The sequence below is a fragment of the Hesperophylax consimilis genome, chromosome 12 (assembly GCF_061612785.1).
Source record: "Hesperophylax consimilis isolate HC1 chromosome 12, BYU_Hcon_1.0, whole genome shotgun sequence".
In the NCBI taxonomy this organism is placed as follows: domain Eukaryota; kingdom Metazoa; phylum Arthropoda; class Insecta; order Trichoptera; family Limnephilidae; genus Hesperophylax; species Hesperophylax consimilis.
The window spans coordinates 5,511,843-5,539,216 of NC_142847.1; the positions used below are offsets into that span (position 1 = coordinate 5,511,843).

Genomic DNA, 27,374 nt, shown 5'->3' on the forward strand with positions numbered 1-27,374 from the left:
ATAATCATTTTGTCAAAACTTATGTTGACTCCTTTCTTTTTGAAAATTCGGAAGAAAAAAGCGATTCAGATGAACGCAATATTTTACTCAATGAATCAACGTTGATATTTATATGGTTTCTTTCCATAGAAAAAATGATCTCTTTGACAGCTCGAATTTTGTTATTATAAAATTTTCTAATTTTGACAGTCGCTAAACATTTGATGAAATAAGATATATGAGTTGACAGATACATGAGTCCTATTGTTTAAATAAAATTGAAAATAAGTAATTTACTTGTTTTAAGAGTAAAAATATTGCCATGGCACTATTTCGCACATTGAGGTTATGTGGTAAACCATTTCACCGGTGGTATTCAAGTAGAAATGTTTTGAAACTTCGTGAGAGAGGTTTGATCCAAGAAGTGTTTCCTCAAGAAGAAATGTAAAGACTTTGTTTTCAATGGCGTTCTTATAATTCTGTAGACCGACAAAGATTCAATTATTACTCTGATGATTTGTGCAATTATTTAATTAACCTAATGTCTTGCGTTTATTGTTTATAGTCAATAATTTGTAATTTTTTTCAGAAAAGATATCACAGATCTTTTAAACAAGGCTCCACAATGCGCGTACGCTGGTTTTGATCCAACCGCAGACAGTCTTCATGTGGGAAATCTCCTAGTTCTCGTCAACCTTTTACATTGGCAGAGAGGGGGACACAAAGTTATAGCATTGGTGAGTCTTTTACATTTGCAGAGAGGGGGAAACAAAGTTATAGCATTGGTGAGTCTTTTACATTGGCAGAGAGGGGGACACAAAGTTATAGCATAGGTAGGGTAGGGTGGGGCAAAGATCCGCAGTGGGAAATGATCCGCACTGTCAATTTAAAATGATCGCTTAATATTGTCGTGGTTTTAGACACATTTTTATGCTGGCAATATTGATAGAAGACGACTCACAAAAGTTACATGGCGTCCGACCGGCACAACAAAAACAATGAGGTTAGAATTCTTTTTACTTGTTTTGATGTAATAATCCGTAGGTCATCTTCAGTTGAAAATGTAATTTACTATACGCTTTGCTTACTTTTTTACTGGTTCAATTCCATAATTCAGGTTTTGAAAGGCGATCTATGGACAATAATTTGGCCAAATGCGCATTTCTTGTTTTTAGATTAGTTTGTGTTTACAAAATGACAAAATGGGGCAGAGGTCCGCATTTTGCATGGGGCAATGGTCCGCGCGCGGACTACCTCTTCCCAAAGCAAGAAGTTTAAAGTCGACACTTCTAACATCTTCTCCGCACAAGAAAGCCCTTCGGGACAAAAAATTACAAGCTGAAAGTTTGGTCAAAGAAAGAGAAGATGGTAAAATTAAAAATGCAATGAAACGGAAAGACAAGCTCAAGATGGCAGCAAAGCAGAAGAAGAAGCCACCACGTAGACTTCAGTTTGATTCAGATGACTCATCTCAGTCTCAGTCTATTTCATCTGGAACTTCGGTCTACAACGACTCAGAATCTGACAGTGATCAGAAGATGGAAGAATCGTCTGAGCGGATGGTGCCTCCAAAGAGGTGCATAGGCGAATTTTGTACCGTTCGATATGAAGAAAAACTGTTTCCAGGAGTTATTACTGGCGTTTCAGAAACCCATGCCACTGTATCATCAATGGTGAAAGCTGGAAAATTATGGAAATGGCCCGACCGGCCTGACATTCTCGATTATGAATGGGGATCAGTCGTTTCGAGTATAAAGGAGCCAAAAAAAACCAGCACAACCCGAAATGTTTATTCAGTCAGTGAACTGGAATGGTTTTACTCATAACTGTGAATAAATAAACTGATTAAAGTTAATTTTTCCGTGTATTTCATTTCAATGGGGCAAAGATCCGCAGCTGCGGACAATTGCCCCGCATCTGCGGACGTTTACCCCAAACAGTGGGGCAAAGGTCCGCAAAGGCAAGGTTGTCTACCTTTCCTTTTTTTTCCTAAATGGTGCTTATTTCGCTAGTAATAAAATGGTATATTGTAGCACATAAATTAAGATTTCCAGTGAAGCCAAAACCTGCAGGACCTTTTACTTATTGGGTGAGAAAAAAGGTTGAAACCTAAAATTGCGGATCTTTGCCCCACCCTACCCTAAGTCTTTTACATTGGCAGAGAGGGGGACACAAAGTTATAGCATTGGTGAGTCTTTTACATTTGCAGAGAGGGGGAAACAAAGTTATAGCATTGGTGAGTCTTTTACATTTGCAGAGAGGGGGAAACAAAGTTATAGCATTGGTGAGTCTTTTACATTGGCAGAGAGGGGGACACAAAGTTATAGCATAGGTAAGTCTTTTACATTGGCAGAGAGGGGGACACTAAGTTATAGCATGGGTAAGTCTTTTACATTGACAGAGAGGGGGACACTAAGTTATAGCATAGGTAAGTCTTTTACATTGGCAGAGAGGGGGACACAAAGTTATAGCATCAGTGAGTCTTTTACATTGGCAGAGAGGGGGACACAAAGTTATAGCATTGGTGAGTCTTTTACATTGGCAGAAAGGGGGACACAAAGTTATAGCATTGGTGAGTCTTTTACATTGGCAGAGAGGGGGACACAAAGTTATAGCATCAGTGAGTCTTTTACATTGGCAGAGAGGGGGACACAAAGTTATAGCATCAGTGAGTCTTTTACATTGGCAGAGAGGGGGACACAAAGTTATAGCATTGGTGAGTCTTTTACATTGGCAGAAAGGGGGACACAAAGTTATAGCATTGGTGAGTCTTTTACATTGGCAGAGAGGGGGACACAAAGTTATAGCATTGGTGAGTCTTTTACATTGGCAGAGAGGGGGACACTAAGTTATAGCATAGGTAAGTCTTTTACATTGGCAGAGAGGGGGACACAAAGTTATAGCATCAGTGAGTCTTTTACATTGGCAGAGAGGGGGACACAAAGTTATAGCATCAGTGAGTCTTTTACATTGGCAGAGAGGGGGACACAAAGTTATAGCATTGGCGAGTCTTTTACATTGGCAGAGAGGGGGACACAAAGTTATAGCATCAGTGAGTCTTTTACATTGGCAGAGAGGGGGACACAAAGTTATAGCATCAGTGAGTCTTTTACATTGGCAGAAAGGGGGACACAAAGTTATAGCATTGGTGAGTCTTTTAGCTGATATCTTAACTGTCAAGCAGAAAATCTGTTATCTGAAGCAGCAGAAACTGTTGAAAGAGGAACTGATTTTCTTCTGCATTTAATTTGTTTTCTTAAGCTTTATGAACCATAAAATCATCTGAATGTACTCTACTTAGTTAAAAATAAGAATAGTCATATTATTGTTTTTTTTCCATATTTTTAAATAAAATTATTCAGTACAAAAAAAGGTAAACAAAATAATGTTGAAATCTTCCGAGAGAAAAGTAAATTAATTTTAAAGTGGACAAATTTTAAAGTACAGGGTTTTCCAATTTTATTTTGATATTCAATCGTAAAAGATCAATGGTTTCGTTGCTTTTGTGGCACGTAGCGCCGTCTTGTTGAAAGTAAACCTTGTCCAGATCAATACCATCCAATTCCGGCCATAAAAAATCATTAATCATCTCTCGATAGCGCATTCCATTCACCGTAACTTTTGCTCCAGCCTCATTTTCGAAAAGTAAGGTCCAATGACTCCGCCGGACCATAAACCGCACCAAACAGTCACACATTGAGGATAGAGAGGCTTTTCAACAATAACTCTTGGGTTTTCCGAGCCCCAGATGTGACAATTTTGCTTGTTAACAAAGCCACCGAGGTGGAAATGGGCCTCATCACTCAAGATGAGTTGCATTTGATTCACTCAAGTGAATTTTAATAATTTCAATGCGTTGTTGAAGCGTGTATCGTTCCATTTTTATTAATGGCGTAGTTTCTACTTGTCAAATGTCAAAAAAGGACAGCTTCAAAAGTAACATCTACCGAAATGCGGGCTATTCAAAATAACACCTCTTATTGGAAAACCCTTTATTTGTGCACACCGATAGTATCGAAAGTTTAGAAAAACGTTTTTTAACTAGTTTGGAGCTTTTTTGTTTCATTCTTCAACTTCCTAACAAAGCAAAATTAATAATTTTTTAATAATAATAATAATAATACTTGGATGACTTGTATAGCGCCGTTTTTATGCAAAAACACCTCAAGGGCCATCCAGTACACCACTACACGAGCAAGGGTCTCTTTAAAATGATTTACCTGTACACATTTATAAAATAAATGTTTCATTTTACAGATAGGGGGGGCCACAGGACAAATAGGAGACCCAAGTGGTCGCACTACAGAGAGAGCTCAACTGCTTGAATCATCCGTGGTAGAAAATCTTTCTGGAATTCGTGGCAATATTGAAAAGATATTTTCAAATCATTCTAAATATCTATGGAAGTCAGATAAAGAACTAGGACCAGTGATGTAAGCTATGATTTTTTTGCTGCATTATTATTTATTAGCAATATGCATTCAACAGCAGCGTAGCTTTGACACCACTATTTATTAATATTAAACTGGTTGGTAACACTGTGAATATGTCAATTTTTTAAAAGTGGAATTTTGATTCCATTAGATTACTTATCATTTTTTTAAGTTATAGAGAAAAAAACCCAGTGAATATTCCAAATTATTAGCTGGGAAAAATCTCACTTTAAGTACCTTTAATCAAATTTATTTAATACAATAAGTGGGGAAACTTTGCATGGTAATAACCATCAATAATTTCCGACAATTTACTTGGAAATCTATAAAGGCAATGGTAATAAAATTAAAAGCAATTTGATTTTCACTGTAAGTAACCATAAAGTAATATATTTTTGTCTATTTAGATTGTCTGTAAATGGCCCAACCACAGTTAATTTTAATTATACTATAATGCCTTCAGATAGCAAAACAACTGTCACCCGTAACAATAATAGCAGAACTTTATAAATAAACTGTTTTTTTATAAATCATAGTTCTACAAATTAAACTTGATAACAATAAATACATAATCATTTTCTCTGGGTGTGTTCATCCAGATTGCCAATGGTTAAAATACCAAATGCCAAATATTATTTGTAAAAAAAAATTACGATCATATTGAACACCACGTATAATATGATTTCCAAGATAAATTATGCACATGTTTTTTCTCTCTAATGAACAATTTTTTTCATGTCGCATACACAGTAGATATTAATAAATAGCAGTGTTAAGATTTCATGTCATTTCAGTAAAGAAAAACACACTCCAGTTTGAACATATTCGTATGAGTTTATTTACAATAGAACAATTTGCACTTTTTTAATCTCTACCCAGGTAAAGGCCGGCTCACCTCCCATGACAGTTCTAAAATAGCTGCTTTGCTCTGCGTACAAAATTGATAGAAGTAGTTTTTAAGTAAGCTCATGGTATTCATAAAAAATAACAAGCTAATACAATACTACACATTTCATCCTGTGTTTACAGGCAAGCCCTGAAGTAGCTTCCTACCTTATCAATAGAGAAACTGCTTTATCATATAATAAGTTAAACATAGGTAAGACGGCGGCAGGGATCAGTCAAGCTTCAAACCTAATATCTGAAGATTTACAACATAGAGGGCAATAGTAGTCACCTTTTAAGCCTAATTACTTTCTTAAGAAGCAGTAATACAATGTAAGGTTTTTCATTCGCTTAAATTTTAAGTAAACATTTTTATTTCAGAATTCTTAATAATGAAGACTGGTATAAAAACATGAGCTCAATAGATTTTGTGAGCAAAGTCGGCAGAAATTTCCGAATGGGGACAATGCTGCTAAAACAATCAGTGCAGAATAGAATTAACTCAGCCATAGGAATGAGCTTCACCGAGTTTACTTACCAGATATTCCAAGCATACGATTGGCTGTATTTATTCAAGAATTATAATTGCTGTTTTCAGGTAACAATGCCTAATTTTGATAAATAATACAAATATTTTTAAAGATTCTATGTTAGAAGTTTTAGTTCCGTTCTTCGTTGCGGACGTGTTTTAACCGCTCCGGTTTGTTTGATCCTTTCAGAAGGTTTCCCTTGCTAAGAGATCGCTGAAAATTGTTCAGCATCCGTGTTTTATATAGTGCTTACCTTCTTATTTCACGAAATGTGCGTAACTTCTACCGTTTAGCCGGAATTTGCAATTATTATAGCATTTTAAACCGATTAATTTTTAAAAGTGAAGCTAGAACGAAGATTTCTCAATGCAGTCGAAGATTTTATACCTGACTCAAGTGTCAAGTGGTGTTGGGAATTACGGGACCTTTTCAACCGAGGATGTCTGCATGGAGGACAGATAAGCCATATTTTGTTTAAAGTTTTTGTCTTTGTTTTTATTTTCTGTTTTTGTTTATGTATTTTGTTACAGATGACACTCATAAACTTCACTTTGACTTTGGTTCAAGATTTTGCTTATGATAGCCTGCGATAAGCGAGCCCTAAGGGTCTGAGACAGAGGTGTGAAATCGTCGGATCACGACAATAGAAAGAAAGAATGTATTGGAGCCAGGAAGGAGTCTGAAAGGGTCGAGAGGATGCACTAGGTGGCATGAAAGGCTGGGAGGTGACTGGAGAGACTAAGGTAAACTAGGATGAGGTGATTTTGCACAGCGGTGCTGCCAAGGTCTGTTATCTATGTGAGGATATTGTGTCGGCGCTCTTTATTGGCAGCAGACACATGTCAGCGCTATATTAGCGGCGGACACATGCCTGAACGGATGACGAGCCTCGTGCTGGCACAGTTGGTGGACGGGGTAGTCTCTCTCCCTGCAGCAGCTGGTACAGTTCATTCGCTACCTAGGACTCTTGCAGCAGAGTCTCCATCTTCTGTCTTCGTCGAGCGTCACAGCGGTGCTGCCAAGGTTTGTTGTCTATGTGAGGATGTTGTGTCAGCGCTCTTTATTGGCAGCAGATACATGTCAGCGCTATATTGGCGGCAGACACATGCCTGAACGGATGACGAACCTCGTGCTGGCACAGTTGGTCTAAATAACAAATGTAGATCCTAGGAAATAAATTGTACAGCGCCCTTGAGGTGATTTTTCACAAAAACGGCGCTATACAAATTATCCAATTATTATTATTATTATTATTAAGTTTTATTATATTTTTGTGTTTCTTTTTCTAGATTGGAGGGAGTGATCAAATGGGTAATATTTTATCCGGCCATGATTTAATTAGTAGAGTTGAAGATAAACCTGTGTATGGTAGGTACCTAATATATTATTTCATGTCCTAGAACACCTTGAGAGAAAGTCAGAAAAACAGAAAAACAAAATTGGGTACCTACTAGAGGTGGGCGTTTCAGTTTTTTTTTTTCAAAATTCATCGCCTTGCACCGCAGTGAGAGGGATGGGTTCATACGTCCTACCCACCCCTCTCCTCAGGACCTCCTTTGTGGAGAAATAATATTGGGGATGACTACTTGACACATTGACCCCCAGAGTCCTACCCTCCCCTCATACCTTTTTCATTGCCAGAACTTCCTCTACTTCCTTTCCCTAAAAAATACCCCCCCACACAGCATCCCCAAAGATGACATAAGTCCTGTGGGTTTTTTCTCCTCTGGGCCTCCTGTGTGGAGAAAATGTTTTTAAAAAATGGGGATGGCATACTTCCATTGGCCCCAGGGACTTATGTGCGCTATTCATATTTATAAAAATTTTTACTTCTTAATCGAAAGTTGCATGGTTTGACATTCCAGCTGACAAAAAAAGTTTTGGAAATGAACAAAGTTAACTATTTGCACGCGGCCGTATCAACTGTTGTTACGGCAAAAAGTCTATACTCACACGCGGCTGTATCAACAATTGATACGGCAACTTTGACGGCCGATATTCCCGCTCTCTTTCGTCATAAATGTATTTCTTGCTCACTTGGACATTTGTAGAACTATCACGATGCTGAGATCTACAAGAATTTCTCAAAAATAAAATTGTATTTCATAAAAAAAGATCGATAACCAAGTGCGCCTCTTCGCGCCTTTTAGTCCTTTAGTTTACATTTTTGTCAACGGATGGCGTTAGTACTAGTTTGTCATTCACAACTTTTCATAACTAAGAATGATAAGTGATCATGGTGTCCCACTTGTGTCTATAAACACAGTGGCCTAAGTACACACACACCGAGAGTGGTTTATTTATGACGCCGAGTGAATGGCGGGACCACTTTCGAAAGATACGGTACGTCTTTGTATGAAATTTTATGTTTTTGTTTTTATAAACATCTAAGAGTGTTGACACACGAGGATTTGTTTTCATATTGTGGAGAATAATCTGTTCTGTCTATATAGTCCAATAAATCATGCCAGAATGCTATAATTTGACATTTAATTGCATGCATAGGTATTTGAAAATATATACCGCGTACGGGTATAGATAAAACGGAGCAAATTAACGCGTTCAAAAGGTTAAAGATGCAACGAGGTATTTTTCTTGTCAATCTCAATAAGTTACGAATGTGAATTTTGAAAATAATAATTATTTCCATATTTTAAATTTCCTTACAAGGGTGATACACATAAAATCTTGGTTGTAGGACAAATCGGTTTTGCTAGATTTGGGCTTATCTGAATGAATCGGTTTAGTGATCAAAATATTAAGAACTGAGAAAAAAAGAGTAAACATTCTTATAAGATTCTTATTATAACACGATCCCTGTGAAAATTAAGGTAATATGTATCTCTCAAACTCAAAAAAGTTGGGAACCCTCCACTGAAATATATTTGTTAAATTTATCGATGAACGGTTGCGGCGAAAGCATTAACATCAAAGCGTTTGACAAGAAGGTGTTTAAACAAGCGTTTATTTGCATCGGTTTACAGGCAGCCATTCATGGACGGGTGGAAGCTATTCGGCAACGGTTTACGGGGTGCCAATCGCGGACAGGATCGAGAAAGCGTTTCTTCGCATCGGTTTACGGTCGGCCTATCGCGGGCAGATGGAAGCGTTTCTTTGAATGGTTTACTGGTGGCCTATAGAGGACGGGCAGATAACCGTTATCGTTATCATTATTATCGGATCGTAGTGAGAAAGTGTTTCTTTACATTGGTTTACGGGCAGAGTATTATATACGGGCGGAAAAGCGTTTAACGAGTAAGCGTTTCTTTGCAATCGTTTTGTGCTCCATTGGAATAATTTGCGCGGGTTTATTGCAGGCCTAGTTATACGTTTTTTTAAACGGTTCTTCCAAAATCCACAAAACTATTGCAACCGTTTTTGAACTTAAACGTTTACGAAATAACAGTTTCACATTATTTTACTCACCTCTAGTACCCTTTGAATAAAAGAATTTTTGTTTTTCCATAGAAAATCATAGGATTAATTTTAATTTTTAGACAGGTACTTACTCTCCTTTTCAAACACTAATGGTTTGGTCTTGATGTTTTATTTTGACACGTTATATAAATCATGCTCTGCTTATCAATTGTTTATTTGAAACTTCTTTTTAATATTTACATTTTGTGGCAAATGTAATAATCTATTTATATAAAGGAGAGTGTCTATGGCGGACACCGGGCGGCGGTGTGGTTTTGATTTGTATTAGAATCTAAATTTTTCTTCTAAGCTGATTAAATTTTGCACACTTGACCTTCAAAACAATCTACAATAGATTTCGAAAAACTCAAGCACGTGTGAAGCACGGGCAACGCCAGGGATTTTAGCTAGTGTTTAACCTTTTGAAGGCCGAGCATAAAACAGAAAAATGTTAGTGGAACCTAAAGTTTTATTACCTCAAATGAAGCTGATTTTGTTTTTCATACATTTTTCAAAGCATTAAGGTCAAAATAGCATCGCAAATTATTTTACAAAAGAATAACATTAGAATACTCGTATACCCATCGGCGTTCCATTGGTTAATAATAGTAGGTATATAGTAATGACATTATAATAATATATAAGATATGATTTTTTCTTTCAAGGCATCACATTACCCCTAATAACCTCTGAAGAAGGGAACAAATTTGGCAAGTCTGCCGGGAACGCAATATGGTTAGACGAAACCAGAACGTCACCGTTTGCGCTATACCAATTCTTTCTTCGAACCATTGACTCGGAAGTCGAGAAACTCCTGAAATACTTCACCTTCCTATCCCTTGGAGAAATAAAACACATCATGACCCTGCACGAACAAAACCCTGAGAAGAGAATACCACAAGTAAAGCTGGCAGAGCAGATGACCATCCTCGTTCATGGAGGTATATATTATACTACTTTATCTAGTTATATTATAGGTTAGTCGAGAGAAGTACGGTATATAAATTAATGAGTTGGATTCAGTTACCAATAAGTATCGAATTCGGCGTTCTTTCGAGAAATAAATGGATAAGAAATGTATGAACCAAAACTTTACACATTTATATCCACTGTAATCTTTTCGTCTTTCTTAAAAACTCAGGGAGTATCTTCAACTCTGGAAAGAATATGTTAAAAATGAATGTACATTATGTTCAGAGATGTGCTTTATTTCAAATAAATCCATTTCAAATGGAAATGCAAAATGGGTATTTTCCATTTTGCATTTTAAATGCTTTTCTAAAAACCATTTTGCATTTTGCATTTTAAATGCTTTTCTCAATGCATTTTCCATTTTAAATGCTTTTTTGCAACATTCTTCCTACTTTCTCCACTCATCTTTTTTTCATAAGCCCCAAATATCAGTCGGTCCTCAACCTCGCTATGAGATATAATTTACATTTGTCAAGTTGCTCCCTGGTAGGAGCCCTGGCAATTGAGTGATACCATTACAAAAAATACTTAACATGGGGCCATGACGCTGTAATATTAAATGTTAGATAGCAGTTTCTATGTTTTTACGTTGGCAACATTAGTCCCGCGCAAATTTTTTGTGGTTTCATAATCTGTAGTCGTGGTGTTTTTGGATTTACCATCATGCAATATGTTTGTTCTACATTGATGTCCATTATTAAATGACAAAATTGTTTAAAAATTCTATAATTATTTTGATTGTTTGACCTGAGAAACCATTTTGCATTTTCAATGCATTTTGAAAATAGGTATTTTGCATTTGAAATGCTTTTCTAAAAACCATTTTGCATTTTCAAATGGAAAAGTTTTGACCCATTTCCATTTTGCATTTCAAATGGTTTTGGGTACCCATTTTGCATATCTCTGATTATGATGTAATAATAATAATGTACATTATGTTAAAATTTAATTTTGAAAGTTAGCATTTTGAGCCTGTTGTAATTCCAAGATTTTACTGCTTCGCCACCAATCTCATTAATAAGTTTCAACCTTCAAAGTAATAATTTAGTTTTTTCCCCCAGAGAAAGGTTTGAAAAGTGCCCAAAGAGCAACGGAGGCGCTGTACAGTAAAGACATTGAATCTCTGCTGAATTTAAGCGCAACTGAAATTATCCAAATATTTGAAGGAGCTAACACCGTGTCGCTATTGATGCAACCCGGGACAACTGTCCTCGATCTGGCCATGAAGGCCAACTGCTTCAACAATCAGAGTAAGTATCCACCTAAATCCCTCTAGCCTAAAATAAAAAAAATATACATCTTACAGCAGAGTGAAAAAACCCATTTTGAAGTAGGAAAATGAAAAAATATATTAACCTCTTAAACACCAGCGTATCCTTAATGCATTTCTCTGAATGCTACTCTGGGGATACTACAAACGGTAGATTATATACCATTTTAATAAATATATAAATACAGAATCAGATGACGCTCTGTGAAAATTTTGCAGCGGCACACAAATAGTTAAAAAAAGAAATGAAAGTCTCCGTTATTTTTCCCGCTTAAAAATGCGTTTATTGACTCTCCTGTAGAATTTAAAGAAATGAAAGTCTCCGTTATTTTTCCCGCTTAAAAATGCGTTTATTGACTCTCCTGTAGAATTTAAAGAAATGAAAGTCTCCGTTATTTTTCCCGCTTAAAAATGCGTTTATTGACTCTCCTGTAGAATTTAAAGAAATGAAAGTCTCCGTTATTTTTCCCGCTTAAAAATGCGTTTATTGACTCTCCTGTAGAATTTAAAGCGCCCATCAATGATATTTAAGAATGCTATTTCGCAAATGAATTTATTTGAATATTAAAAGTTCCTCTAATTGACTTTCCTTATTTCCAATATCATTGTTTTTCAAATGATAAAGTTAGCGAAGTAGATCGGCATTCTGAGGCTAAGAAGGTTGCCCACTTGAGGTGAAATACCACAAAAGTGCGCTTAAATATCTTTTGATAGTGTTATACGACTTCTGCCTCTGCCGTATGCATGTGGTTGATTGTGCATGCGTATGTTTGTGGTTGTTGTATCATTTTATTATAAGAGATTACAAAACCATTCCCGAAGAGCAGTAGCAGCCAATTAATAAGTGCTCCCGAGCGCCGAACAACCTACAAAATTTCCGCCATGGCTCATCACAACACGAAAGCCGGTTCGGTTATGATATCTCATATTTTACTTAGATAGCAAATTAATTTTTGACAAGCACATTGAACACATTATTTCAAAATCCTACAGAATGCTAGGTTTCTTATTAAGAATATGCAAAGTTTTCAAAAGTGCTAAGACTCTGAAAATGTTGTTTTGTTCATTGGTCAGAAGTCCACTGGAGTATGCTTCCACAATATGGAATCCTCAATATAAGGTATACATCATAGACTAAATTAGACTAGACACGGCATATTCATTTAAAAATAACCCCAACACAATTTTGGTTTGGTTCACATGCACATTTATGAAAAGGCCCACGCATTAGGTTGCAATGCGAAATGGGCACTGTGCATTGCGTTTTACCTTTTGTTGGTCTATTTTGCTTCTCAGCTATGCTGGGCAAGATCATTTTTTCAATCACAAAAATAACCGAGTTCCAAATATTTAAATTTTAATTATGTCCATATTACAACACCTCTGACAACAAATTCTCCATAGTTTCGCTTACGAGTTTGAACGTTTGTACAAGGAGTTTAAACAGAGTTGGGTTGTTAAGTTCATCTCCATATTTGTGACGTACGCTACGTGGCGTTATTTTTAAAATGAATGAGACAGGGCTAATCTAGTATAATACATCAATGGTATACATAGATTTAGTAGAAAGTATACAGAATAAATTTTCGAAACATTTACTCAAGAAATACAACAAAACTACAAATAATATGTTAACTTTACAAAAAAGACGCACATTGTCAGACCTGTTGTTTCTACATAATCTGCTAAATAATAAAATAGATAGTCCCGAATTGCTATCCGTCATTGGTTTAAATGTTCCAACGAGGCGTACCAGGCACACTACACTATTTCACATTGAAGCCAACAATACCAATGCAGCAAACAACTCAGTAATTACTCGCGCAATCACAACATACACCCATTATGAAAAATTACTACATTTAGACATCTTTCATGATTCCTTTCTAACATACAAAACTATCTATCCACACACTTCCTTCCTTTTATAACAATCTCAAGCGAAATTACGTAATGATATTTTATGGACATACGTAATAGGTACTACAACTATGTAATACAATGTAACAAATAAATAATAGGAACCTATTTCGCATGCGTAACTTCCAGAACAACTGTGCCTATGTTCGGAGCATCGTTTCGATAGCGATCCAGAATTTTATTATTGTATCGCGGACGGTGTCCAAACTTTTACCACCGTATCGAAGGAACGGTTTGTTCAATAGCATGTTAAACGGGAACGCGTACATGTGTGATATTGTTGTGGATATCGTGTCTTCAATTTAACACCTACTCTTTTTCAGCAAATTTTCCGCTTACAGCTTTCTTCGATACAAGAAATAACATGTCATTGCAAGATGAGTGATTAGTTATTGCCGAGCATTGTGTCTTGAATTCAGAACATTTCTTACAATGCGATAGTTTTTAATTTTAAATGCAGATTTTTGTGTTTGTTTATCGTGTGTATTGAAGATGAGTTTACATGTGGAAAAATAGGTAGAGTTTCGAAAACAAGTTGCAATAAAAATGCCGGTCCGCCGGCATATATAAATAGGTATGAACCTAATATTAAATTTATTGCCTAATATTAAACTTATTGCCTAACTAAGCCCGTCATCCCACGGTAAGCAATCTGTAAGAACCTGCACAGAAAAGTTTCACACTGAACTGCTCTGCAGACCATTATTACCTTACTATGTATAACGAACTTAATTTTCTGAGCAGGGTCTTACAGCACTCGGTTTATGTCGATTGCTTACCGACCCGTGGGACAACGGGCTTAATGTTGTACTCTGGCGAACCTCTACATATTTTGACCACCGGCCGCCACTGCCGATGAGTTGCTGTTGCAAATATAATGCTTGAGGTTTCAGAGTCGGTATTATAGAGTAAAACCTTCTTTTATTTTACTTCATTTCGTTATACTAATAACATCCTCGAAGTTTATCAATTTGATTACAAAAATCTTATGTTTGAAGTACAGAATTGTATATAACATAATCAATGATGTAGATAATTTTTTTACACTACTTGTGTCCTCCATTAATATTCACTGATTAGTGATTGATTGATGACAGTGCCTGACTGATTGCTATGTCGAAACTTACTGCGTTGAAAAGGTTAATCATGTCAAATGGCCAAAGATTGAATACCTGAAAAAAACTCTTGACTCTGTGCAAAAACGGGCGGTCCGTTTGATAGATTCCCCAATCTTAACAGACGGACTGCAATCTTCAGAGCACAGGCATCAGGTAGGTATGCTGTCCTTGTTCTATCGGTATTACAATGGAAGATGCTCTGAGGAACTAGCGTCATTGATCCCTTCGGCACCGGTGCGTAGTCGGGATACACGCCAAACGCGCGCCCAACATTTGTACACGGTTGACATTTGTCACATGAGAACGGGTCGCTTTTACGATTCGTTCTTAAGTTCAACAGCTCGGCTGTGGAACGAACTGCCGGCCTCTGTGTTTCCTCCCTCCTACAACATGGGACTCTTCAAGACCCATGTTCACTCCTTCCTCTCCACAAAAAGACCCTCCACACAGCATCCCCAAAGATGACATAGGCCCTGAGGGAAATTATTTTCTTCAGGGCCTCCTGTGTGGAGTTAATATAAAGAAAATAAAAAATAAACTAATTTTATCAAAGCCGAGACAATTTGACATGATCATTGAAGTTTACATTAAATTATTTGTAGGCAAAAAATTGAGTCTATTTTTGTCGCATAGGTGGTGACCATATTGTGGGTTAATATTGTTTTTTTTTTTTTTTTTAGATGATGCTATTCGTATAATCAAGGCTGGGGGCTTTCACATCAACCATCAGAAAATGACAAATTTCTTGGAAGTAATATCTGATTCTGTTCACATTCTGCCCAATATGCTGTCACTTCTGAGAGTAGGAAAAAGGAATTATTACATAGTTAGATGGTCGTGAATTAAATATGTTGTCTTGGATTAATAAAATAAATATTTATTAAAAAAGTTATCGACTACTTATTTAGTATTCAGTAAGAAGAGTACAGAGCACTGCTCATATAATCTCCATATCTCCTTCAAGTTTCTTTTACTCAAGGATGCAGTGTTGGGGCCCTCACTTTCCAGCCAACTCAGTTTATGTCTCTGCCGACACTTATGATGGCTGCAGATGCTCAGGCAAACCCATTCAGCATACCTATATAAGTGACATGTGCATGGACGCCGGATTCACCTGGCGCACCCACACGTTCAGAAGGACCTGAAATCTGCGCAGTTGAGAAAGATTGCATCGACAGACGACTTGTTAGCGGCACTCGGTTTGATATTGGCAACTAAAAAACAACCTAACCGTCGTAGTCATTTAAAAATTCTAGTAAATTAAAATACCACGGTTTTTACTCATACATTTCTTCCAACCCTGCCTTTGCAGAATCATTAATCTTCTTCAATTCTGATCTGAATTTCCTTCTTGGATTGTTTATTTTTTTACAATGCTTGTTTTGTTTGGAGTTCTGTTCAACCACTTTTAATTTTTCAATCAGCTTCACGTTTATCTCTGTTGTGATAATCGTTGCCTTTATCTTCCAGAGGCAAGGATAAGTTTTGTATATTTCAGTGAAATCCTCTATACACTCTTTAAATTGTGAAGCTGCCATTGCTGGGATTAAAAAACTACATAGGCACGTCCAAATCACTAACCCCCCACTGCCAACTCGTTAACAGCAGGCCGGACGCAACCACAAGCTCCCGTGTTCCTGCACGGTCTACCTGTGCAGGTCAAAATAGGAATTTTCGTTTTTCGTCTGGTCGCCTGCGCAGGTCCAGATAACTATGCAGTTATTTCAAATGACTTGTGCAGGCACACCGGAACAGTTTAACTATGCATCTAAAGCCGGCATTAGGATCTTCATAAATTACCGTTTGGCTATTCTTGATGAGGGTTTAGCACCCTGAGCCATAAATTTGCATTAGAGGTGTTGTATCCACTCGAGAGATAGGGTATTTTGTGGTAGGCCTAGAGGGGTGAGACCTAAAAAGCCTTCGTTCGAATGGTTATAGAGATTAGATTTGAAAAGAATAAAACAACAAAAATAGACTTTCAATAATTAAAGACACATTTCAATATCATATTATATTTTAATGTAAAAGTTAAAAATGCAACTGTATTATTTACAATAATATGTCATGAGTTTAAATATAATTATTGTATCCATGAAAATAACATTTCAAAACATAAAATAAACTAAAAATATTATATAATTGCGCCCCTTATAGGGGCTTGTGTTACAATTATTATGAAAAGAATATAAAAAAGCAAAATTTCTTAGAAATAAGATATGACTCGCATAAATTCAAAAGTACTTGAAAAATGATAAAAATAAAAGCTAAAATAATTACAGCTAAACTTTGGGATTAAATGAATATTTAAAATGCAGTTTGCAAATTTGATTATTAATAATAATAATACACATAACTAATATAGATTTTACTATAATTTCTTTTAACAATGTTATGTTACATTCACATTAGATCACATCTCTACTGGGAGGACTGTTTTACATCCTCCAGATACTATCACACTGAAACTTGCTAAACATGTGTTAATACCTGCTAATGAAGGATTTTAAGGCACCCAAAAGTAATCAACAGTTTCAATAACTGAAAATGCATTAGGAAATTATTATTATTTGATAAATTTCGATATTCTTTTCGAAATTATCTTTTATCATACAATACCATCATTCTTCACAAGACAAACAATTTGTACAAACCTACAAACTTATCTATGGTCAGGGTGTTAACATTACATTTTGTTACACTCATCTTTTATAGCAGATGGGTCATGGACTACTTTTATTAAAAGTGAGAGCCACTGTACCAGTTTAATGTTTTCGTAAGAGCCGACTCAATTGAACGGGAGCCGGTATGAGCAATGAGAATACTGTGCTAGCCCGATTTGGCTCCCAGCATATGAATGATCGTACGACTCTTGGTACCTGTACGCCGCCGTATGGTAATTGTGCAGTTCGCTCATGAACGACTCTTCGATATTATTTTGGTTGCTCCTGCACAGATTTGTTTGTAAGTAGGTTGGTACCTTTATTAAAAATAAAAAGTTTTCATTTTAACAGTCTATATATAATATTATAGCCATTCGATTTTGATGTAAATGCGAAATTATTACAATAATTATTATGTTCACTGAGATCTTTTCGTACGTTAGTTATAATTTTGAATAATGTAAATATAATATTATGTAGTTCTGAATTTGATATTTGATTGTTCAAATCAACATTAACGATATGGTGTTAAGTATTTATTATAGAATATTGTAGTAGATATGTTCGCTGGCCTGCTCGTTTCTTGTCCAAGTCATTTCAATCTCGCGTATCCTACAGTTTGATATACAATAATTTATCAGAAAAAGGCCCAATATCGCATGAGCTGATTAACAAGTACAAATTTATATACGAGGAAAATAAATAGTCAAAAGAGTTGAATAATAATTGACGCATGTCTTTAAAACTCCCCTCTAGAACGTATTAGCCAAGTTATATGTATCTACATTATAATCAAATGGGCATTGCACATTTATTTTAAGCACGCACAGTATTTTTATTGTAAGCAGGCATTTTTAAGAAAGCTTTTAACATATTGTTTTGTACTCGTTAAAGATTAATCTTTAACTTTATGACATTATAAACTGGGAACATGTTTAGACCACCAACTAGCGCTATCTTCATGTTACAAATATGCCGTGTATCATTGATATTCTTTATCTACAATGGATGGGTCTTCACTTTACAAAGACACGACGAAGCTAGTAAATTTTCGCGTCTACTTCTAGCTACGGTAACGAGCTACATATTTGTGCATCGGTATCTACGTGGTTGTCTTTTATGATTCAACATACAATCAAAACATTCCGCAGGAACTTTTTACTAAAAATATTTTCTCAGCTTCGACAATAATTTTTATCGGTGACGAATGTGTCATTTTATAAAAGAATGGTTTAAATATACATATCTTATATACATAATTAAATGTTATTCTAAGGTTTGCTTATGCACAAAAGCAAATGTTATGTTTAGTTCTGGTTTTATGGTTACATAGTAATAGTTTTATTGATTGTATCAAAAGCTTTATTTAAAACAGTGTCAGAAAACAAATGATATAAGCAGGAAACAGCAGTTCCTGGATAACATTTAGATTAATTAACAACACATTACGTTAATTTGTAAAATATGTATCAGGTTTGTCTGCCTCATTCTAAACATTTGATTGACTAACGGTAAAAATATTGTAAATTGAAGCACTTTTAAGTCCGTTGGGTATACTTTAATGTGGCTACAGGTATACATATAATCCAGGGCTACACGTATACATATATGTAGATGCATCGATTTTAAAAGAACACGTATGACTGTCGGTAAGAGTACCACGATCGCCGTTATTCTATATACATCGGGAATGCGGTGAAAAGGAACACGGTCATAAAGGAATACATATATCTGAAATAAATTACTTACTTGAAGCAAGTGTATAAGATTTAGCTATGCATGTTGAAGTCTTATTGTCAAATAATTCTCTACAGAGAGATTATTAGTATGTAATTCCGTGAGCAAATCATACAGTAGTACATAATCACAGTGAAACTCTCTTATTAGGTAATCATTGAAGACAATATTAGCGACTCTCAAACTAAAACTTGGACGAGTAAAAACAGAAAAAGATTCGGTCGCATCCAGGAATTGAACCCAAGATCTCAGCCTTGCCGGGGCTTTGCTCTCGGTCATATTTAACTGCATCATACTTCGACTAAGAACTACCAACATTATCTTCATTTTATTAGCTGCTATTTTTATGTATGATTACATATTAGGTTTTACAGGTGATAGGAAAAACTTCTCATGCATGACAAATTAGGCCATTTTTTCAAATTCTTTGTGGTAACCTGGGTGTTTTACTGTAGTTTGATTATTTAGTGACTAATATAATGAATTGACCTTTACAATGTTTATCAGAGCCCGCCCTTCAAATAATATTGTGCATTGCCGATCACAGACAAATAGTATTTCAATCTGATATAATACAATTACAAAATATTAAAAAAAAAAAAAAACGTGCACCAGTACAATATGCGCAAATTCTAATTACAATCTCGAAATAAAAAACTTATAATTTTAACTTGTAGTAGGCCTAAATATAAAGTATAGATAATGAATCATTTAATCACATATTATGGACATCAGACGTGCTGATGGAGCGTCAGCTGTTTTGCACAACCGGATATAGGATTAAAGGATAAGGGGCGCCGCTACAAGTCAGTGCTGTCTTGCACGGGGGCTTTGGTGGGCGGCGGGGGTGCGGGCTCTTGAGGCCGCGGCAGCTTGGGATAGGCGCGCGGCGAGGGTGGCACATCCAGAATATTCCCCTCAGACTGTGACAGCTTGCGCATTTGACTAGTGAGAGTTTTGGGTTCGGATTTTGGCAGGTCTGGCTTGGTGACGCTCGCGGTGTTGGAGCCTGTGCTGTGCGTCCGCTGTATGTTGGGCTTATCTTCGTCGGGGCTCGGCACGCCCGAATCAGACACTCGACCCGTAGGACTGACGGGTTTGTCTTGCGAGTTGCCCACTTGAATGATGGCCGGATGGTGCTTTTCTACATTGTACATGTGTGTGCGCTCCAGCAGGGCCCCTGTCCCGCCATTGCCATTGATTGGAGCATCCAGGGATGGTAACATTTCTAAAGATTGATTCTTCTGGATAGAGCTTCGGAAAGATTGCGGTCGAAGGGTTGGAGGTCTTTCAGGTACTGCCGGTTTGCCGGGCAGGGCGGGAATGCTCTCTAAACTATGTCTAGGCCTTAGTTGGACATCGTAACCGCTTTCTATTTCGGTGAAGGTAGCAGCATCGTGCTTCACAGGAGGGAGAGGTTGGGCAAAACTGGTTCGAGGTGCTGGCACAGGAGTGGGTTTGTTGGCCGGGGCTGCACTATGATCCGACGGCAACACTTGTTTAGAAGGTATCACGCCGCTCCGGATGCTAACTGGATTTTTAGAGATGGAAGAAGTTTGACAGCCTTCGGACACTGTGAGTTTTCCTACGGTAGCGTGATGAACTGTAATAGATTCTACAGTGCTGACTGAAGGATGGTCCTCCAAAGGTTTTGCTTCTTTTCCTACATTTTCATGTTCAAATTCAAAACTTTTTCTACGTTCCTTTATGGACGAATCTGTCAAATTTTCTCTACTTCTCATTAACCTCTGACCCATTCGGCCTCCTAATTTGTTTTTATATGTTGAGCGATTTATTGTTTGCACTCCCGAAACGATTTTAGGATTCTCTGGGAGTGAAACTGGCGCCGGACGGGGGGGTTTTTCAGGCTTATCTGGTTCATTCTTATTATTATAGCTGACTTTGGTTTGCGTCAAGTCCACTTTAACATTAGTGGAATTATTAACTCCAGGGGCGTTTTGATGGCTCTTATTGGGTGGAGTAAAGTTAGGGGGAACCGGTGCAATGGGTTTATTTTTCCTCCGTGTGAAAGGTTTAGGACTGCCTTGGGGAGGACTGGAATGATCAGACAGAGAACTGTTGGACTGGGTTCTTTTGATTTCTCCATCGACGAGGATGAGACTAGTGTCGTGACTATTGCTGCGTGAGTGAGTCTGGGAGTTCTGCACGAGGTGAACATTGTTTTTAGGAACCGTATAGGATAGCGCCGCACCGGATGAAGAATACTCGTGCAGCGACTTGCTCATGCTCTGTTCTCCGTTGGGATGATCACTTACAGGATTGAATCCTTGGTTACATATTCCCTGGCCATCCGAAGGAGTAAATCCGTATTCGTATAAATCAGGCAGGAGGTTTTCTCTGGTGTACATCGTATAGAAGTTTATTTCACCTTCAAACAAGAGGTCGGCGTGTTTGACTAATAGTTCCACCACGCAGTTAACAGTGCTTGCTCTGGTCATGTTGTCCACCAAGCTGCTGTCACTCCACAGGATGTTGGGTGCCACCACTATTGAAATATTGGATGGTGACATTTTGTTGACGGTCTGGTGTTGACTGAGGACCGAAAAGAACTTGATAAGGTACTGCAGATTGTCGTAGTTTGCTTTAGGCAGTTCTTTGATGACCTTCTTTAGGTCCTTGAGGCGCGCTTCCTCAGAGTTGTTGTCGGTTATGGCGTTGAGGAAGGGCTCATACAGGTGGCGTGTGAGGAGAGGCTCGGGCAGTTCTCTTAAATATGACTTCAGAACTCCGGCCAACACATGCACGTCTCTGTATTCCCGGCACAGGGGGGTTTCAAACATTCCCGAGTCTAGGGATAGCTTCAATCTTTTTAAACGGGATGAACCTGAAAATATCAATTTATATAGAAAAGCCGTATGATAACACTATAATCTATGTTAGCGAAATATAAGTAATGATAAAGGATACATACTTCCAGCCATCCGGAACAGTCCTTCTTCTAAGAGGCCGAGATCAAGCAGGGCGCACACGCACAGCTGCACCGGCAGCGCCACGGTCTGCCCCGTCACCCGCAGGTGCTCTTCCAGGGGCACCCCAAACACTCGCTTGTGGGAATTCTCATCTGGAAAATATTATATTACATTATTTACCGTAACCATTATTTCACACGTCCAATAGATGATTGACCGATTACACCGTCACAATCACAATTATTTGAGAGAGAGTTTAACTGAACAGTTTAACCCTTAGCCGGCAAGAATATTTAATAAATAAAAATACATTTTTGTCAAGAGGCCAACATGAAGACAAAACCATACTTAAAGTGGCATTTTGATTTGTTTAACAAACACAGTGGAAGTAATAGCCAAAGGCAAAATGAATGTTTAAGGTCGGCACTGTAATTGCAGTGCTTCATGACGTGCATGGGTACAATTCTTCAACACTCCGAAGGGTTAATGCTTTGAATTTATGAAAGAAACACGTTTAAAGAATTCTAATCTAACTATGTATCAAAGATCACATCAAACGAGTAATTAAAATGTATTGCTTACCTATTTGACTTTGCAATTGATTGACTATGTCAGACAGAGTGTCCAATACGCTCTTGTGATATACAGACTGCAGTTGGACGTATTGCAGAATGAAGTTGGCGACGTCGGCTTCCTTGACGATGAGGGAGAACATTTCTGCCGCCAGCGCATCCCTCGACTGTTCAGCCCTTTGCTCCGCCTCCTCCATTTCTTCCCGTGCCTGCGCTATTTTCGCCTGATTGGGTTCGCTCTGCCTTTGTAAACTCTGAAATAGACAAACATTATTGGAACAACTATCAAGTAGATACCTACTTCTTTTTTCTGAGAATTTTTGTGTTTTTTTTAAATAGTTTCTTTTTATAAATGTACTAAACAAAAGCAAAACAGTTTTAAAAAAAAATTATTATGGTTGCCAACAATATATTCGTACGGAATTATATTTGCATTAATATAATACAAACTTACTACATGTCGATTATGTGCCGTATCTTTCTCGTTCATCAATCTAGAGAGTTGTTTCTTTGCTTTGAGGACGTTGGGCAAGTCTGTCTCCGTCAGGTTATTGAGCTCCGTGCCCACCAGCTTTTCAACTCGGGCTTCATGATCAGCCGCTTCATGGGCCAGCTTTACCTCCATCTTACCTAAAGTATAAACAAATCCATATTATATTCATGCACTTCATTCCGCTTTTATCTGGGGGATATGTTCCACAGATATAAATAGTTATTTCTTCTAGTAATTAAGTTCAAACCAAGTGCTATTTATAATTTTTTGCATTAAGCGTGCAGCTGAATTCAACTAGTGACTTATCTTTTTCTGTATGGTGTTAGAAAGAGAAAACAAGCTTTATATTCAAAAACAGAAGTTAACCATAGAATGATTAAAACCAAAGGTTCCGACAGCAATTTAAGAAAAATTTATTAAACTTTGTGAATTTTTTATTAATTATTTTAATATGAAACCACAAAAAAGTGGGGTGGCAGTAAGATTTATAATACATCTATCTGTCTAGTAAAATATGTGGTTTTATTCGTTATCAGTAATTTTAGTTCAGTGTTTGAACGACAAAAAGGAAGATGAGCTATTTTTAAAACTCCTTTACGTTTGTTGTTTGTTTTTGGGGTGTTATGCCGTGTTGCGCTAACTCCTTCTTTAGCCGACGTTTCGGATAGCGTTGCAGTGTCCATCATCAGGGCAGATCCGGTAGATCCGAAGATGTGACCGGATCTGCCCTGATGATGGACACTGCAACGCTGTCCGAAACGTCGGCTAAAGAAGGAGTTAGCGCAACACGGCATAACACCCCAAAATCAAACAACAAAAATGCTTTTGGCCGTGAGAATCTAAAAACTTACCTCCTTTACGTTTGATTTCAATGTTTTAATATTTTAAAAATTAAATATTTTTTTAATAATAAAATTTGAAAGCCAATTCATCTACTTTCAAAAACAGTTTTTAGTTTTCCAATACATTTAGAAATATCCCATTTATTTGGATGTTTTTGATGAGCGGAAATACACGCAAATTCTCTGACTTTCTGACAGCATCTTTAAGATATATAACGGTCAATATGGCAGAGGCCTGAAGGGTTAATAGGGGGTCACAGAGTCACCCCTCATGATACCCAAAGTTTTAATTTATATCTTGGAATGTTTAAGTTTACAACTAACCAATTGAATATTTTAATTATTCAACTCCTTTACCGTAGCATATTCAAAACTTTGCAGTTTACATAAAAAAAAGAACTTAAACAAAAGAAATATGGACAAAAGATATTCATATACACACCACACTCCTGCATTATGAACCTCAACAGTTTATTGTCTTCAGAGCCGCAGGATTCCAGCATAATCTGGCCCAGCTGGTACTCGGGCAGTTTCTTGAGCTTCTTGTCGCGTAGGGCAGAGTCCAGCGCCTGCATGGGTCCGGGGCCCCCCGAGGGGCAGAGTCTCTTGTGCATGGCCTGCACGGCCCCCTTGAGGTTCTCCACCTTGCGTTCTGCCCGTTGCAACTCATCGTGTGTGTCGTCTGTGTTCTTGCTGCTCCTAATAACAATCAAATGTTAATTTTTAAAAAGAATCCCGTAACTCTTAGGATAATAAAAAAATTATTAGTTTGGTGTTTTTTTTATGTGAATACTAAAAAAGAGTCGCAACTCCTCCCAACCTTTTGGAGCCAGTGAGACTGTAACACCCCCAATTGGGGAATATCGTAAGGCTGGACGTAGTGGGGAGGTTAAGGAGATGGGGAAAAGGAAGGCGGGGAACTACCTGGCTAGTCAGATCTGGTCAGCAAACATGGCCAAAAACATTTCAAGCAACGTTTCAATTCTGAAGGGTGGTTTTTTATCGGAGCAATACTGAGAATATCTTCCACTATTTTGTAAAGACAGATGTATCGTATTTATAGTATCAAATTAAAGAGGACACAAAATATTCATTCCAGTGTTGAAGATACTCTCAGTATCACCTTGGTGTAAGTCAACCGTTCAGAATTGAAACGTTGCTTGAAATGGCATGGCCGTGTTCGGTGACCAGGTCTGAATGACCAGATACTTCCCCACCATTCTCCTCCCATCTCCTACCCCTCTCACCACTACCTCCGCCTCACAACATACCCTGATTGGCGATGCCATACTCTCAATGGTTCCAGACGGTTGGGAGCATGGGACTCTTGTGCGATTTCACATTAATTAAAAAAAAGGGAAAACATTATTTTAACAGGTTTTATTCCATCATAATATTATCATGGTGGTTATAAGTAATAGTGTGTGTTATGAGATATATACAGGAAATCATAAACAATAGGTTCGTGTTATGACTCATGTTATGTTAAAATTAATTGGTATAACAATAAATTTATGGCTAGTCACTGATTGAAATAAATGATTATTTAGTGGATTCACATTGTGCTATGACACACAAGCTTGCCAGACTCATTATTAGAAAAAGAACGACTTTAAACACATTTTAATGTCTACAGAATACATGCCTTCATACTTTTGAAACTATTATTTTTTCAAAGTAATAATGAAATTTCTGATCAAAACAAGGAAAAAAATATAAGATTAAGGAAATATGATTTCATACTTTTAAAACTAATATTTTTTCAAAGTAATAATAAATTTCTTATCAAAACAAGGAAAAAAATATAAGATTAAGGAAATATGATTTCATACTTTTAAAACTAATATTTTTTCAAAGTAATAATAAATTTCTTATCAAAACAAGGAAAAAAATATAAGATTAAGGAAATATGATTTCATACTTTTAAAACTAATATTTTTTCAAAGTAATAATAAATTTCTTATCAAAAGAAGGAAAAAAAGATAAGTCGGTCGTTGAATTTAGCTGCACGCTTTATATGCAAAAAAATATAAATAGCACTTGGTTTGAACTTAATTACTACAAGAAATAACTATTTATGTTGTGGTAAAAGATGCATTAATGTTTCATTTTGTCTCAAAAATTAATATGAAGGTTAGGAAATATGCATAAATTATTAAAATAACCCAAACTAACACCCTAAAAACTTATTTTGTGCATGTTTACTAAAACCTCCCAACTTGAATAGTCGTCTCCATTTGATATTCAAGTATTGTTTTTTAAAAGAGCCTTTGCATGCAGAAGAATTCGACAAGTTTACCAAAGTTGAAAATCTAGGCAAGATTCTCAAAATGTTTGGTTCATCAAATATCAAAATAATAGTGATTTATTAAAAGTCACCGACATAACGAATTTGGTATTTTTGATAGAGTAAACAAAACTTGAACTGATACAAAATAAATACTTGTAAGCACCAAATATATATTGACAAGGAAGGTGATAAAATGATCCAACACTCGATACATAATTCAGTTATCATGGAAGTGCGAGTAACCGCCATGAATTAATTATTACATTTTGTGCAATAATATCAGACAATTTAAAATACATTTCGTAATATGTAAAGCGAGAATGGCGTAAAATAATTGGTAATGTGAATATGGGATTCCATTGCAATATAATCCAAAGCTTGTATTCAACGATCAACTATTATTACAGAGGCGTTACTTTAAATTATAGTACTATTCTAATGAAATAGCGTAGCTATGCATATGTAAACAAATAAATGATTCAACGAAATGTTTTTATCTACTTGAAATATTGCATTAGTGCCGGTTAAAAGCAAGATAAATACACTACCAGCGAATACATTTGATTCTGGCATGTTTATCGTGTATATATAGCAGTATTATTGGAATATGCAAGGCGATCGAAATACCCTTATCTGACATTTAAGATAAAGAATTTACCTGGAAAAGGTCTGGTCGGCCAACTGTTTTACTCTAAGAAATTGCTTCATCATAATAATATATACACTCTAGTTTAAATGACATGTACGTCAGGAATCATAAATGATTATTCAAGGCAGACTGCAAATTGTACAGATTACTACGGCAGCAACAAATAAAAATGACAATGAGATCATCCAGTCAACAGTCATTGTCGAGAACGCACTTTATTTATTCAAACGCCTATCCAATTCAATTGAATATTAATTCAGGCGTGGTATAGTATCCTCTCTAACCATAATAATTACAAATGGAGAAGTTAAATTAATTTAATTGAAAAAAAAACTCAAAACACCCCAGACACGTTAGACGAAGTCATTTTTCAACTACTCCATAGATAACTGAAACCACAGACTAAAATTTACAAACGCAAAGATTGGCAAAGATATTATAAGTTTTTTTTTCAAATTGATTTTCGTACTGGCAACATTAATTCGTCAAATCAGAAGAGCGGCAGCTATAAAAAAGGAGATGAGCGGCCTAAAACGACTAAAAAAGCGATCATGAAAAATAATAATCTTGATCTGTGCTGGAAATGGGTACGGAACTAAAAAAAAAATCATGAAAAGTGTTCATAGAATCAGAGGATCCGATACATGTTGTTTGTCATCGGGCTCCATCAGAGA

The 27,374-nt window shown here is 36.6% G+C and overlaps 2 protein-coding genes across 2 annotated transcripts; one reads left to right on the forward strand and one right to left on the reverse strand.

The window, feature by feature from the left end:
- Positions 1-164: 164 nt before the first annotated feature.
- Positions 165-15,381, forward strand: TyrRS-m (Tyrosine--tRNA ligase, mitochondrial). Its single transcript, XM_089637663.1, has 8 exons — positions 165-423; positions 569-716; positions 4,237-4,412; positions 5,679-5,895; positions 7,117-7,195; positions 9,910-10,185; positions 11,278-11,466; positions 15,205-15,381. The coding sequence occupies exons 1-8, from the start codon at positions 302-304 to the stop codon at positions 15,363-15,365; spliced, it is 1,368 nt and encodes a 455-aa protein (XP_089493789.1). The 5' UTR covers positions 165-301; the 3' UTR covers positions 15,366-15,381.
- A 1,199-nt stretch (positions 15,382-16,580) lies between these two features.
- Positions 16,581-27,082, reverse strand: LOC149419046 (uncharacterized). Its single transcript, XM_089638087.1, has 6 exons — positions 26,710-27,082; positions 24,204-24,460; positions 22,881-23,056; positions 22,437-22,680; positions 21,857-22,006; positions 16,581-21,769 (listed from the first exon to the last, which is right to left on the reverse strand). Exons 1-6 carry the CDS (start codon positions 26,760-26,762, stop codon positions 19,725-19,727), a joined length of 2,925 nt encoding a protein of 974 aa, XP_089494213.1. The 5' UTR covers positions 26,763-27,082; the 3' UTR covers positions 16,581-19,724.
- Positions 27,083-27,374: the final 292 nt, after the last annotated feature.